We start from the raw sequence: 12,145 nt of genomic DNA, 5'->3' as shown, positions 1-12,145 counted from the left end.
CCATACCCCGAATCCCTAATTTGACTTATGGACTTTAGTGAACAGCAAACAAGAAGACGGAGCAAGAACGAGTACCCACAATTCTCAGCGGGGAATGAGGCTATAGCTATGTTCCTTTGTATATAATCTAATTGGCTGAGCCTTAGGGAAGCTTGTAACTTAAGGGGCTATGAATAATTATTTTCTGTCATACGAACCGTCTGTCTGGAGAATATAGCTTAATCTTGAAAACAAACTAAGCTATAACGTTGTATAACATCTATAATCTTAATTCTTACATTTAAAAACAAACTTAAATGTAGATTCGTGAAAAGCTTTTAAAACAATTTCGTTCTCGAGATGTGCGAACAGATACACAGAAATAAAACTTTTCCAGCCCTTTGAGTGATGGATCCTTTATTCTTTATATACTATATATGTCATACACTCTTTTGCTGAGGGTAAAATATACAAAAATATGGAAGTCACTAAGTATATCAGTTAATTTTTTTATTTACAGTAATAACAATATAGAAAATTATGTATGATCTTACTTCACTGATTTAATTTAATGTATCGCGTTCATATTTTTTATCTTTCAGATGTTACCTGGTGTGGTAGCTTTCTTTTCGGCCAAGGATATTCCTGGAGAAAACACATTCACACCCCGGCCACAGTTTTTCTTTCCGGACAATGAGCTGGTAAAATTACTTCCTATGTCATTGCATGCATTTCTACATCAACTTTAAACACACATTTTAAAACAATCTTAAAATTGAAATTCTAATAAAATTTAGTGTACTCACTTAATGAATTTAGTTATAGCAATAAGTTACTTCAACTGTGTGGCTTACAGTGATGTCTTCACGTTTAACATTTTTTATAGTAAAGGTCTATTCTTGAAATAGGTAATTTACTAAATAAGCTTATGAACTTACTTTAGCCCGTACGCGAAATGGAGTTAGGAAGTTTCTATATTAGTTTGAATTTTCCTGAATTTCTCTTTAAGATTTTTTCGTTTTTGTTCGCAAAACATTTTACGACTGCACCTGTTGCTTTAATCCCTCAAAATAGAAGATCGTTGCCTGAGACTTTAACTAGTTGGCAACGGCAGTTTCGTGTTCCTTGTCGTCGTCTATAAACAATTTTCAAATTTAAGACAAGAAAGTACTGAATTAAATTATTAGTATTGTATAGAATGTGGTATGAAGGTTCCCGACGGAGATTTAGAATTTGTCTTAGTTAAGGTAGAGATGTGATTGCTGGAAAACAGTTTCCCACGTCCCATTCACCAGTGGGCGGCAGTGTTGGAAAACCAATCATCTCCATCTTGTCGATAGCAATCCAAAACGCTCTTCCTCTGAAAGAAAATACAAGTTTCACACTACTGTCTGCATACGTTGACTGGCAAACGAGTATTCAATGAAACCAACAACTGCAGTGGCTTCGTAAATTGTAAATATATGCTGAATGGTGTTCAAAACTGCCAATATTTAAATACAAACTGATGGCCCTTTCGCTACGAATGTACATAATATATTTTTTATTGTTTTAATTGGAAGTTAATTTAGGTTTTTCACATTTTTCAGGTGTTTGCTGATAAGGAAATACTGTTTGCTGGCCAGCAAGTTGGCATAATAGTGGCCAAGACTCAAGAACTCGCTGACTTGGCCGCAGAACTAGTCCTGATTCATTGTAAGGACAAGAAGAGGCCAGTTCTTGATGTTCGTGAAGCTGTGAAGAATCAGGACACCTCAAGGATTTTTCTCAGTTTTACTAAACCACCGATTCCAACACGTAGGTTCTATTTATAATGCTAAAAGTGTCACAACATTATTCTAAATGACGACTGAAAATTAGAGACTTGTAAAATTCGTTTGGCTTGGACTTTTTTAACGAATTTTTTATTATTACAGTGGTAAATAGTTTTTTTCCATTAGGCCTACTACTATTAGTTTTAAAATTCCGTCTGTGTAGATATCGTCTTGACGCCAAAAATAAATTTCTTAAATTTAACCACTTTTCATTACTCGGTCAAGCTGAAATTTTGCATATAAACTCATAATTTGCGTTAAAAAATGTGAATGTACTCGTATCAAGATATTTAGAACATTTTCTTAACTGTATACTTTTGGATTTAGAGACTTATATTTTGCTTGAAACTTCGTTAATACTTAGACAAGAGTAGATTTATGATGATGCATGACCAGCTATGGAATTTGGCTGAGCGTCACTGAAGCTTATCAGGTTGTTATCAGCCTGAAGTTAGTAGGCTGATACAATCTTTGGCCTATCTGGGGATGTAAGTACCTCTTCTTCTGTCAATAGTACAACTTGAGAACCAAATGAGACTTGACATTTTGTATTCAAGTTCAGTGACTTCTGACACTTGGTGTGGCGTCCTACCTTGTGGAACTACAGTCTGAAGAGATCGGGATAAAATTTCATTTTGTCTAAAACTTAAAATTAAAAATGTTGTAATTATCCCAGTTTTATTGTACGTTTTAGGACTTGGTAGACTATATATAAAATATAAAACATTGTTTGGAATTTAAAAATGTTAAAAATGTAATAAATAGAATAGCTATCTATTTTTTTTACTTTTATACTCGTAATAATCACACGCTACATTTAACTATAATTATCACAAAATAATAAAAATCAAATTTACATATTTATTTCTCTGTTAGTTGAAAAAAATCGAATTTGATTAAAAAAATATTACTAGTCATGTTATGTATCATGAATTTGATACGATCCAGATTGACTAAAACACGAAGGTACTCTCTAATTGGGTCCTTTCAAATTTGTATTAAGAAGTTAAACCTTGGAAATTTACCACAAATCCAGACAAAGTATGTAATGTAATATCATCACTCTATAACAGCATTATGCAATCTGATGAACGCAATGACTTTCAAGCTAATCCGACGAGTACAGTGTGTCACAAACACATCACACGTGCAACTAAATTCTATATCAAACTGGTCAGACGTTTGTGAACATTAAGTAAAAAAAGTTATATGTAAATCTAAATTTTAGTACAAACTTATCAACCAAACATCTAAGTTCTGATAAATACAATTCAAATATGTACCTAAATGTTAGTACAAATAAGTCTGGCATGCATCTACATTCCACTACAAACAAATCAAGCATGTTTCTACATTTTAATTACAAACAACATTTATGGTACCTTATAGAGTTGCAAGAAGTTTCTTAGGACCTATTACTTAAATTATTTTTAGACTAATTTATTACTATGTTATTTATACATTTTAGTTGCATAGCTCCCGTACAGTAATTTACGCTCGTTATGTCGAAACTTTAAGTTACATTATATTTATTTCTGTATTTTTCAGCTGCTGTCTACAAAATAGTGAAAGGAGATTTTAAAATGGAATCCCAATATCATTTCATGATGGAAACTCTGACTTGTGTGACATATCCAGCAGAGGATGGTGGACTGGACATCTACTGTGCAACTCAATGGCAACAACAAGTTCAGGAGACAGTTGCACTACTATGTAACATCCAAGAAGCCAGGTGAGATTACTGACTTGTGTGACATACCATGCAGAGGATGGTGGACTGGACATCTACTGTGCAACTCAATGGCAACAACAAGTTCAGGAGACAGTTGCACTACTATGTAACATCCAAGAAGCCAGGTGAGATTACTGACTTGTGTGACATACCATGCAGAGGATGGTGGACTGGACATCTACTGTGCAACTCAATGGCAACAACAAGTTCAGGAGACAGTTGCACTACTATGTAACATCCAAGAAGCCAGGTGAGATTACTGACTTCTGTGACAAACCATGCAGAGGATGGTGGACTGGACATCTACTGTGCAACTCAATGGCAACAACAAGTTCAGGAGACAGTTGCACTACTATGTAACATCCAAGAAGCCAGGTGAGATTACTGACTTGTGTGACAAACCATGCAGAGGATGGTGGACTGGACATCTACTGTGCAACTCAATGGCAACAACAAGTTCAGGAGACAGTTGCACTACTATGTAACATCCAAGAAGCCAGGTGAGATTACTGACTTGTGTGACATACCATGCAGAGGATGGTGGACTGGACATCTACTGTGCAACTCAATGGCAACAACAAGTTCAGGAGACAGTTGCACTACTATGTAACATCCAAGAAGCCAGGTGAGATTACTGACTTGTGTGACATACCATGCAGAGGATGGTGGACTGGACATCTACTGTGCAACTCAATGGCAACAACAAGTTCAGGAGACAGTTGCACTACTATGTAACATCCAAGAAGCCAGGTGAGATTACTGACTTGTGTGACATACCATGCAGAGGATGGTGGACTGGACATCTACTGTGCAACTCAATGGCAACAACAAGTTCAGGAGACAGTTGCACTACTATGTAACATCCAAGAAGCCAGGTGAGATTACTGACTTGTGTGACAAACCATGCAGAGGATGGTGGACTGGACATCTACTGTGCAACTCAATGGCAACAACAAGTTCAGGAGACAGTTGCACTACTATGTAACATCCAAGAAGCCAGGTGAGATTACTGACTTGTGTGACATACCATGCAGAGGATGGTGGACTGGACATCTACTGTGCAACTCAATGGCAACAACAAGTTCAGGAGACAGTTGCACTACTATGTAACATCCAAGAAGCCAGGTGAGATTACTGACTTGTGTGACATACCATGCAGAGGATGGTGGACTGGACATCTACTGTGCAACTCAATGGCAACAACAAGTTCAGGAGACAGTTGCACTACTATGTAACATCCAAGAAGCCAGGTGAGATTACTGACTTGTGTGACATACCATGCAGAGGATGGTGGACTGGACATCTACTGTGCAACTCAATGGCAACAACAAGTTCAGGAGACAGTTGCACTACTATGTAACATCCAAGAAGCCAGGTGAGATTACTGACTTGTGTGACAAACCATGCAGAGGATGGTGGACTGGACATCTACTGTGCAACTCAATGGCAACAACAAGTTCAGGAGACAGTTGCACTACTATGTAACATCCAAGAAGCCAGGTGAGATTACTGACTTGTGTGACAAACCATGCAGAGGATGGTGGACTGGACATCTACTGTGCAACTCAATGGCAACAACAAGTTCAGGAGACAGTTGCACTACTATGTAACATCCAAGAAGCCAGGTGAGATTACTGACTTGTGTGACATACCATGCAGAGGATGGTGGACTGGACATCTACTGTGCAACTCAATGGCAACAACAAGTTCAGGAGACAGTTGCACTACTATGTAACATCCAAGAAGCCAGGTGAGATTACTGACTTGTGTGACATACCATGCAGAGGATGGTGGACTGGACATCTACTGTGCAACTCAATGGCAACAACAAGTTCAGGAGACAGTTGCACTACTATGTAACATCCAAGAAGCCAGGTGAGATTACTGACTTGTGTGACATACCATGCAGAGGATGGTGGACTGGACATCTACTGTGCAACTCAATGGCAACAAAAGGTTCAGGGGTCAGTAGCGTTACTAAGTAATATATCAGAGGCGAGGTGAGATTATGGACTTAAAGAGCAGAAGTCGATACGTTTACATAAATAATCATACTTGATATGAATATTTAAGCTGTTCTATGAGTGTATTGAGTGCAACACACTTATAGGCAAAATGCAGGTCTCTTAGTTAGGTTTCCTTATATCGTCTCTTAATCTGAATAACCAGTTTTTACACAAGTATACTTTCTTTATTATAAACTAGGTTATCAAACAATTGTAAAAGTTTATCAAATATTAGGTAAAAGTGACGAATATTCGATTCCGTCGTATTAAATATCGAGGTTTTAAACGTCTATTATATGGAATAACATTAAATATTTGGTTACAGCCATTTTATTAATCGCTTCAAAACTATGTAGGATTACTATTTCATTATTCTCAGGAATAAAAGCCGCCTTTCACTAAGGGCAAAAATAACTATTTAAAGACATTTCTCCCTTTTTTTAAATACTATAAGTAACAAATCTAACCTCGGGCGAAGGTCACTGTGGGTAACGTCCTGGCTCGGATAGTGACTCCCAAAATACTGAAATATACTATTTTCAATTTCAATATAGAGGTAGTTGTGTTGGCGTTTCAAATCAAATTTCAATCCTTCGAGTTAACCCATTTGAAGTGTACTCAGACGGATACATTCAAAGAGGGAAATCTGCTTTCACCATTAAGTGGTTTGAGAGACTGCACTGAAGGCTCGGCTAATTAAACCAAGCGGTGGCTGATACTGAATATGTGAATGCGTCTTAAGGTCACAAAGCAAGTCTTTAAAATCAATACATTTATAGCAACCCTTCCTTGTTTATCTTATGTACACAAGCAGGACAATACCGAGATAATTTTCATCTGCAAAGCCATGCGAATAAATCAAAACTGCATCATCCATTTACAATCACCTATTGATGTTTCAGGTGACAGAATGTATTCCCTGTGTGTTCATCCAAGGAATATGCATATACTTTTACTATTTAAAGTATTAAATAGCACTTAATCGCTCTGGAACTGTAGTTCAGTTCTGAGCTATGTTCCAAATGTCAAAACTTTAGGTTTTTGTTAAATTAGTTAAAAATCTATTAAATATTTGTACTTACAGATACGCATGAAAGTGAATGAACAAAAACCAAAAATGACAGCCTTTCCCCGTCAATCCCATTTTCATCAGTGAACACGTCATACTAAAAAAGTGCTTTACCGTTTTAGCTTCTTACAATAGTGAAATTTGTAAATTAATATAAAACGGTAATGATTTGTATAAACTAACAAAGTACCCTTGTTACAAATGTTGATAAGTTGCTGAAAAACGTCACAGGTTATCTTCACAATATACTATGTTTAATAATTTGTTTAGTCTATGATATTCTCATTGCCAAGATTACCTATAAGGCCTGTAAGGCCATAATTCTGAGCTAAATATAACGTGATCGCAAGTTTTAGCAACCAGTAGGTCTACTCCAGACAATACCTAATCTCCATGGTTCATGGTTGTACCCATGAACCATTTATGACAGGCAGAAATGGACGAATGTTATTTTCAATATCTATGTATAGTAAATAGAGGTAGAGTTTTACACCAGATTTCTCGTTAGACAGACAAGCAGAAATGGACGAATGTTATTTTCAATGTCTATGTAGAGTAAATAGAGGTAGAGTTTTACACCAGATTTCTCGTTAGACAGACAAGCAGAAATAGACGAATGTTATTTTCAATATCTATGTATAGTAAATAGAGGTAGAGTTTTACACCAGATTTCTCGTTAGACAGACAAGCAGAAATGGACGAATGTTATTTTCAATGTCTATGTAGAGTAAATAGAGGTAGAGTTTTACACCAGATTTCTCGTTAGACAGACAAGCAGAAATGGACGAATGTTATTTTCAATGGCTATGTAGAGTAAATAGAGGTAGAGTTTTACACCAGATTTCTCGTTAGACAGACAAGCAGAAATGAACGAATGTTATTTTCAATGTCTATGTAGAGTAAATAGAGGTAGAGTTTTACACCAGATTTCTCGTTAGACAGACATGCAGAAATGGACGAATGTTATTTTCAATGTCTATGTAGAGTAAATAGAGGTAGAGTTTTACACCAGATTTCTCGTTAGACAGACATGCAGAAATGGACAAATGTTAGTTTCAATGTCTATGTAGAGTAAATAGAGGTAGAGTTTTACACCAGATTTCTCGTTAGACAGACATGCAGAAATGGACAAATGTTAGTTTTCAATGTCTATTTAGAGTAAATAGAGGTAGAGTTTTACACCAGATTTCTCGTTAGACAGACATGCAGAAATGGACGAATGTTATTTTCAATGTCTATGTAGAGTAAATAGAGGTAGAGTTTTACACCAGATTTCTCGTTAGACAGACATGCAGAAATGGACGAATGTTATTTTCAATGTCTATGTAGAGTAAATAGAGGTAGAGTTTTACACCAGATTTCTCGTTAGACAGACATGCAGAAATGGACGAATGTTATTTTCAATGTCTATGTAGAGTAAATAGAGGTAGAATTTTGCACCAGATTTCTCGTTAGACAGACATGCAGAAATGGACGAATGTTATTTTCAATGTCTATGTAGAGTAAATAGAGGTAGAGTTTTACACCAGATTTCTCGTTAGACAGACATGCAGAAATGGACGAATGTTATTTTCAATGTCTATGTAGAGTAAATAGAGGTAGAGTTTTACACCAGATTTCTCGTTAGACAGACATGCAGAAATGGACGAATGTTATTTTCAATGTCTATGTAGAGTAAATAGAGGTAGATTTTTACACCAGATTTCTCGTTAGACAGACATGCAGAAATGGACGAATGTTATTTTCAATGTCTATGTAGAGTAAATAGAGGTAGAGTTTTACACCAGATTTCTCGTTAGACAGACAAGCAGAAATGGACGAATGTTATTTTCAATGTCTGTGTAGAGTAAATAGAGGTAGAGTTTTACACCAGATTTCTCGTTAGACAGACATGCAGAAATGGACGAATGTTATTTTCAATGTCTGTGTAGAGTAAATAGAGGTAGAGTTTTACACCAGATTTCTCGTTAGACAGACATACAGGAATCGGATTCCTTCACCAGTTACTGGCGGAAAAAGTTTCGATAAACATTCGACCAATATAACCAGCCAGACTTTTAAGATTTGTTAAAGAGCGCCAAACTGACACATTTTACGTTGTTGCCTACACAAAAATAGGAGTTGTTCTTTGTAAATAATTGTCTTTATATGTATAAACACAGACAATAACAAGTTAAATTTTAATGTAACACCTGTTATTGTAGCTTTACTTAGGTTAGCTAAAATTGTGATACGAAACCTTTTAATCCGTGAATATTTATCATGCGTATTAAAGAAAATTATAATAAAATAAAAAATGAAATAAGAAACACTAAGGTGGGATTGATTTTAAAACCCATTCTACAATATTTCATACATCTACAGCTCATCGGTACGATACATGCTTTTTACAGTATAAACATGAAACTTCGGCGTTTGGGTGGATCTTACGGCGGAAAACTGACAAGAGGAGCCTTGGTCGGAGGAGCTTGCAGCCTGGCTGCGTACCTGCTACAGACACCGGTCCGTATGGTGGTTAAACTGGAGACAATGATGGAAGCTCTTGGCAAGAGATATGCTACTTGTTTTGATTATGAGGTAAAATGTTCAGTGATATTCTTTAGTTAAACCTTTTAAGTACATACGGCAGTGCATTTGTTTTGGCAAATTATATTATTAATATTTTTAAGGACCGCTGTAAATCCAACATTTCTTTGGAAGACCAACACAAAAAATGCAATAAGATTGACAAAGATTGCTATGAATTATTCCCGTTTCACTTAAGAGAAAGAACTGGTCGCCGCGCGTTAATTCTGAGCTAAAGATAACGGGTCGCAAGTTGTGGCAACCAATACGTCTACTCCGGACAATACGAGTAGAATAAGATCAATAGAGATCTCTGTATTGATCTGATTGATTAGATGCCCGTACAGCCCAGTTGCTCATGAGAACGGAAGTTTTATGTACAGGAAGTACAACAAAGTAGCAACGCGATAACAGTAGAAAATGTTTATCTATTTTACCATTACTATTGTTATGGTCGTGTTTTGTTGTTATTTATTATGGTTTTCGTAATTTGTATTGTTTTGTTTGTCATTCTATTGTTATTTTGGTTTGTTTTTATTGCCATTGTGGTTTATCTGTAATAGAAAAAATGTCTCTAATTAAAATATACCCTAAACTTGATATAAATGAGATTACTTCTTAATTATAGTATTTGATAAAGATGGACGAGGTTCCGTGCAGTATGTATATAGATAGAATCTGCTGTGGTACAAGTAAGGAAAAGAGTTTTAGAGAGTATTACCAAAGTCATCATTTTTATATACTTTTAAATAAATATATTGATAATCAAATAAACGTAATGTAATAAACGTGTAATATTACAAGTGTGAGGTTATTATAAATTATCAAATAAAATTAGTGCGAACGTCGTCCGTTTCTTTTAATATTTGTCCAGAACGTCAATGGATATTCAATTAAAAACTATGTTTCAAACACCTAAGGAATAGATATTCTTATTTAAGCGTAAGTTTTATTTTTTCAAAGTGTAACCAAAAAATCAACAATATAATAGGAATTTTATACAAGTATACTCCTATCCAGTACTTGTAGATTTGTATTGTTTAATTTTATGATATTGCAATATCTATGTTGATTTAATACCAATTGTTATTGTCAGTATTCTTCTATGTACGTTTCAGGCTGGAGTGAACGAAGAAGGAGAGATTCAATATTTGAACACCAACATATACGAGGATAACGGCTCAGCTCTCACTGACCCTGTTACTCTTATATTACTAGTTCCATCATTCGCGAATGTGTATGACCAAAGAGCCTGGGGGACAAAAATATATGAGGTATTGACTGACAAACCCTGCAATATATGGGCTAGAGCACCAGGTAATAGTTCCTGTCGTCGTTATGAATACATTATTTTGTAGTGTGCCGATCTAATAACTATAACTTTATCAAAAAATCCATTTCACATGACCATTATAAAGTAATTAATAATAAAAATCGGGAGTGCCGATGGCTGAGCGGTCTAAGACGTCGGACTTTGAGTCTGAGTTAGAGATAGCGCAGGTTCGAATCCTGTCTGTGACCCTTGCACTTTTTATCAGTACAATTGACCTTGTACTGTATCGACTCTCTCCCTTATTCTGTTTGATAAGATCCTCGCACAGGCCAGTGGCCCATGAGGACGGGCAGAATAAGGCTTAAAAGGGGATCGGCTTCTCCTTTAAAAAAAAAAAAAAAAATATTACGAAATTTAGGCAGTCCTACTGCTATATATTATAAAAATAGAGCATTACGTTTCGAGGATTGGAATATATATTCTTCTGGTGTTAACAAAATTTTAAGATGCTAGGTGAAAGCATACATAAAAAATTAAAGATTAATCAATTTGTAGCGATGAACTTTCCAGTGTCCAACTTATAAACAGAACAAGTTGTACTTAAAATCCCAGCTTATACCAGTAAATTCTGACCGGAGCGAGGAACCCGAACACGTCATTTCTCAGAAATAAGCGCGCTATCTGTGACAAAACACATGGCAAAAATACGAAATCCAGTTATCCTTTTAAATTATTCATCACCAATAACAACCTTTAGACATAGGACAGCCTTGTTATTAATAATTAATAGTATTACAATATTAATGATTTTGAGTGTTAGCCACAATTATACAATATATTACCTCCTCGACAAAAGTTAAGTAGAGACGTTCACCTTTTAAGTAACGGTCACAATTTACAGAAGACTCTGTCATTCACTACTTACACACTGAAGGTGAATGCTATGTTCAAGTAGTATCTGGTTGTGTAGTTGCATGTATGTGTTAACTCAGACTTTAACGAAATTCTGGGTTCCAGGTGTATGTATAATTTTCTATGTAAATATTAATATATATTAGCTGTTGAAAATGACTTGAGCTTTTCATTGGCCGTGTTTTGCTAATTTAATAACTATTGTACATGAAGAATAGGACAGATGCCAATTTTGGAAACTTCATATTTTAGTGTATGTCACATGACATTAAAAGGCCCAAATTCTGTGATAATTTCTAATTTACATGTTTTCACATGCCAAAAAGTTGTTTACTCCGTAAACAGTAGTTAGTGCTGGACTGTGAATAATAGAATAAGAATAATAATTCAGTATATTTTTCTTATTGAATTTTGGAACACAATAAAAGTAAATCTTCACCGTAGTTTTAGTACATCGTCTCGATTAGCAAAGCATTGACGTAACCTTTGTTCATATTTGTAGTATATTATATATATAATATTATATATTTACATATTAGTATACTATATTTAAAAACTGTATAGAAAAAGTTTTAACGAGGGAAGTAATTTTAAATAACCTCATTCATCTTTTTTCACATAATTCTTACTGTAATGAATAAATCATTCAGTACAGAAGAAGAAATAAAGAATGAAAAGAAGTAAATGCACTGCTAAAAATGTTGTTGAATTTGTATTATTAGAACATTAATTATTCTTTAAGTAGGAAAACGGATTTTAGTATTCCGGTTTTTTAGTTTGCAACACATTTACATT

The 12,145-nt window shown here is 35.2% G+C and overlaps 1 protein-coding gene across 1 annotated transcript in view; it reads left to right on the top strand.

Annotated features, from left to right (window-relative positions):
• The window catches only part of LOC124353847 (indole-3-acetaldehyde oxidase-like), a 46,252-nt gene that overhangs the window by 20,992 nt on the left and 13,115 nt on the right, over nucleotides 1–12,145 (top strand). Inside the window, 12 exon segments of the mRNA XM_046803876.1 lie at nucleotides 582–680; nucleotides 1,569–1,776; nucleotides 3,342–3,525; nucleotides 3,687–3,846; nucleotides 4,060–4,221; nucleotides 4,310–4,471; nucleotides 4,560–4,721; nucleotides 4,810–4,900; nucleotides 5,060–5,150; nucleotides 5,260–5,400; nucleotides 8,994–9,177; nucleotides 10,284–10,482. Of these exon segments, the coding sequence (XP_046659832.1) occupies nucleotides 582–680; nucleotides 1,569–1,776; nucleotides 3,342–3,525; nucleotides 3,687–3,846; nucleotides 4,060–4,221; nucleotides 4,310–4,471; nucleotides 4,560–4,721; nucleotides 4,810–4,900; nucleotides 5,060–5,150; nucleotides 5,260–5,400; nucleotides 8,994–9,177; nucleotides 10,284–10,482 (1,843 nt within the window).

The sequence above is a fragment of the Homalodisca vitripennis genome, chromosome 1 (genome assembly GCF_021130785.1).
Source record: "Homalodisca vitripennis isolate AUS2020 chromosome 1, UT_GWSS_2.1, whole genome shotgun sequence".
NCBI classification, from domain to species: Eukaryota; Metazoa; Arthropoda; class Insecta; order Hemiptera; family Cicadellidae; genus Homalodisca; species Homalodisca vitripennis.
Note: the sequence above shows the minus strand (reverse complement) of the source record. Positions and strands in the feature narration are given on the sequence as shown.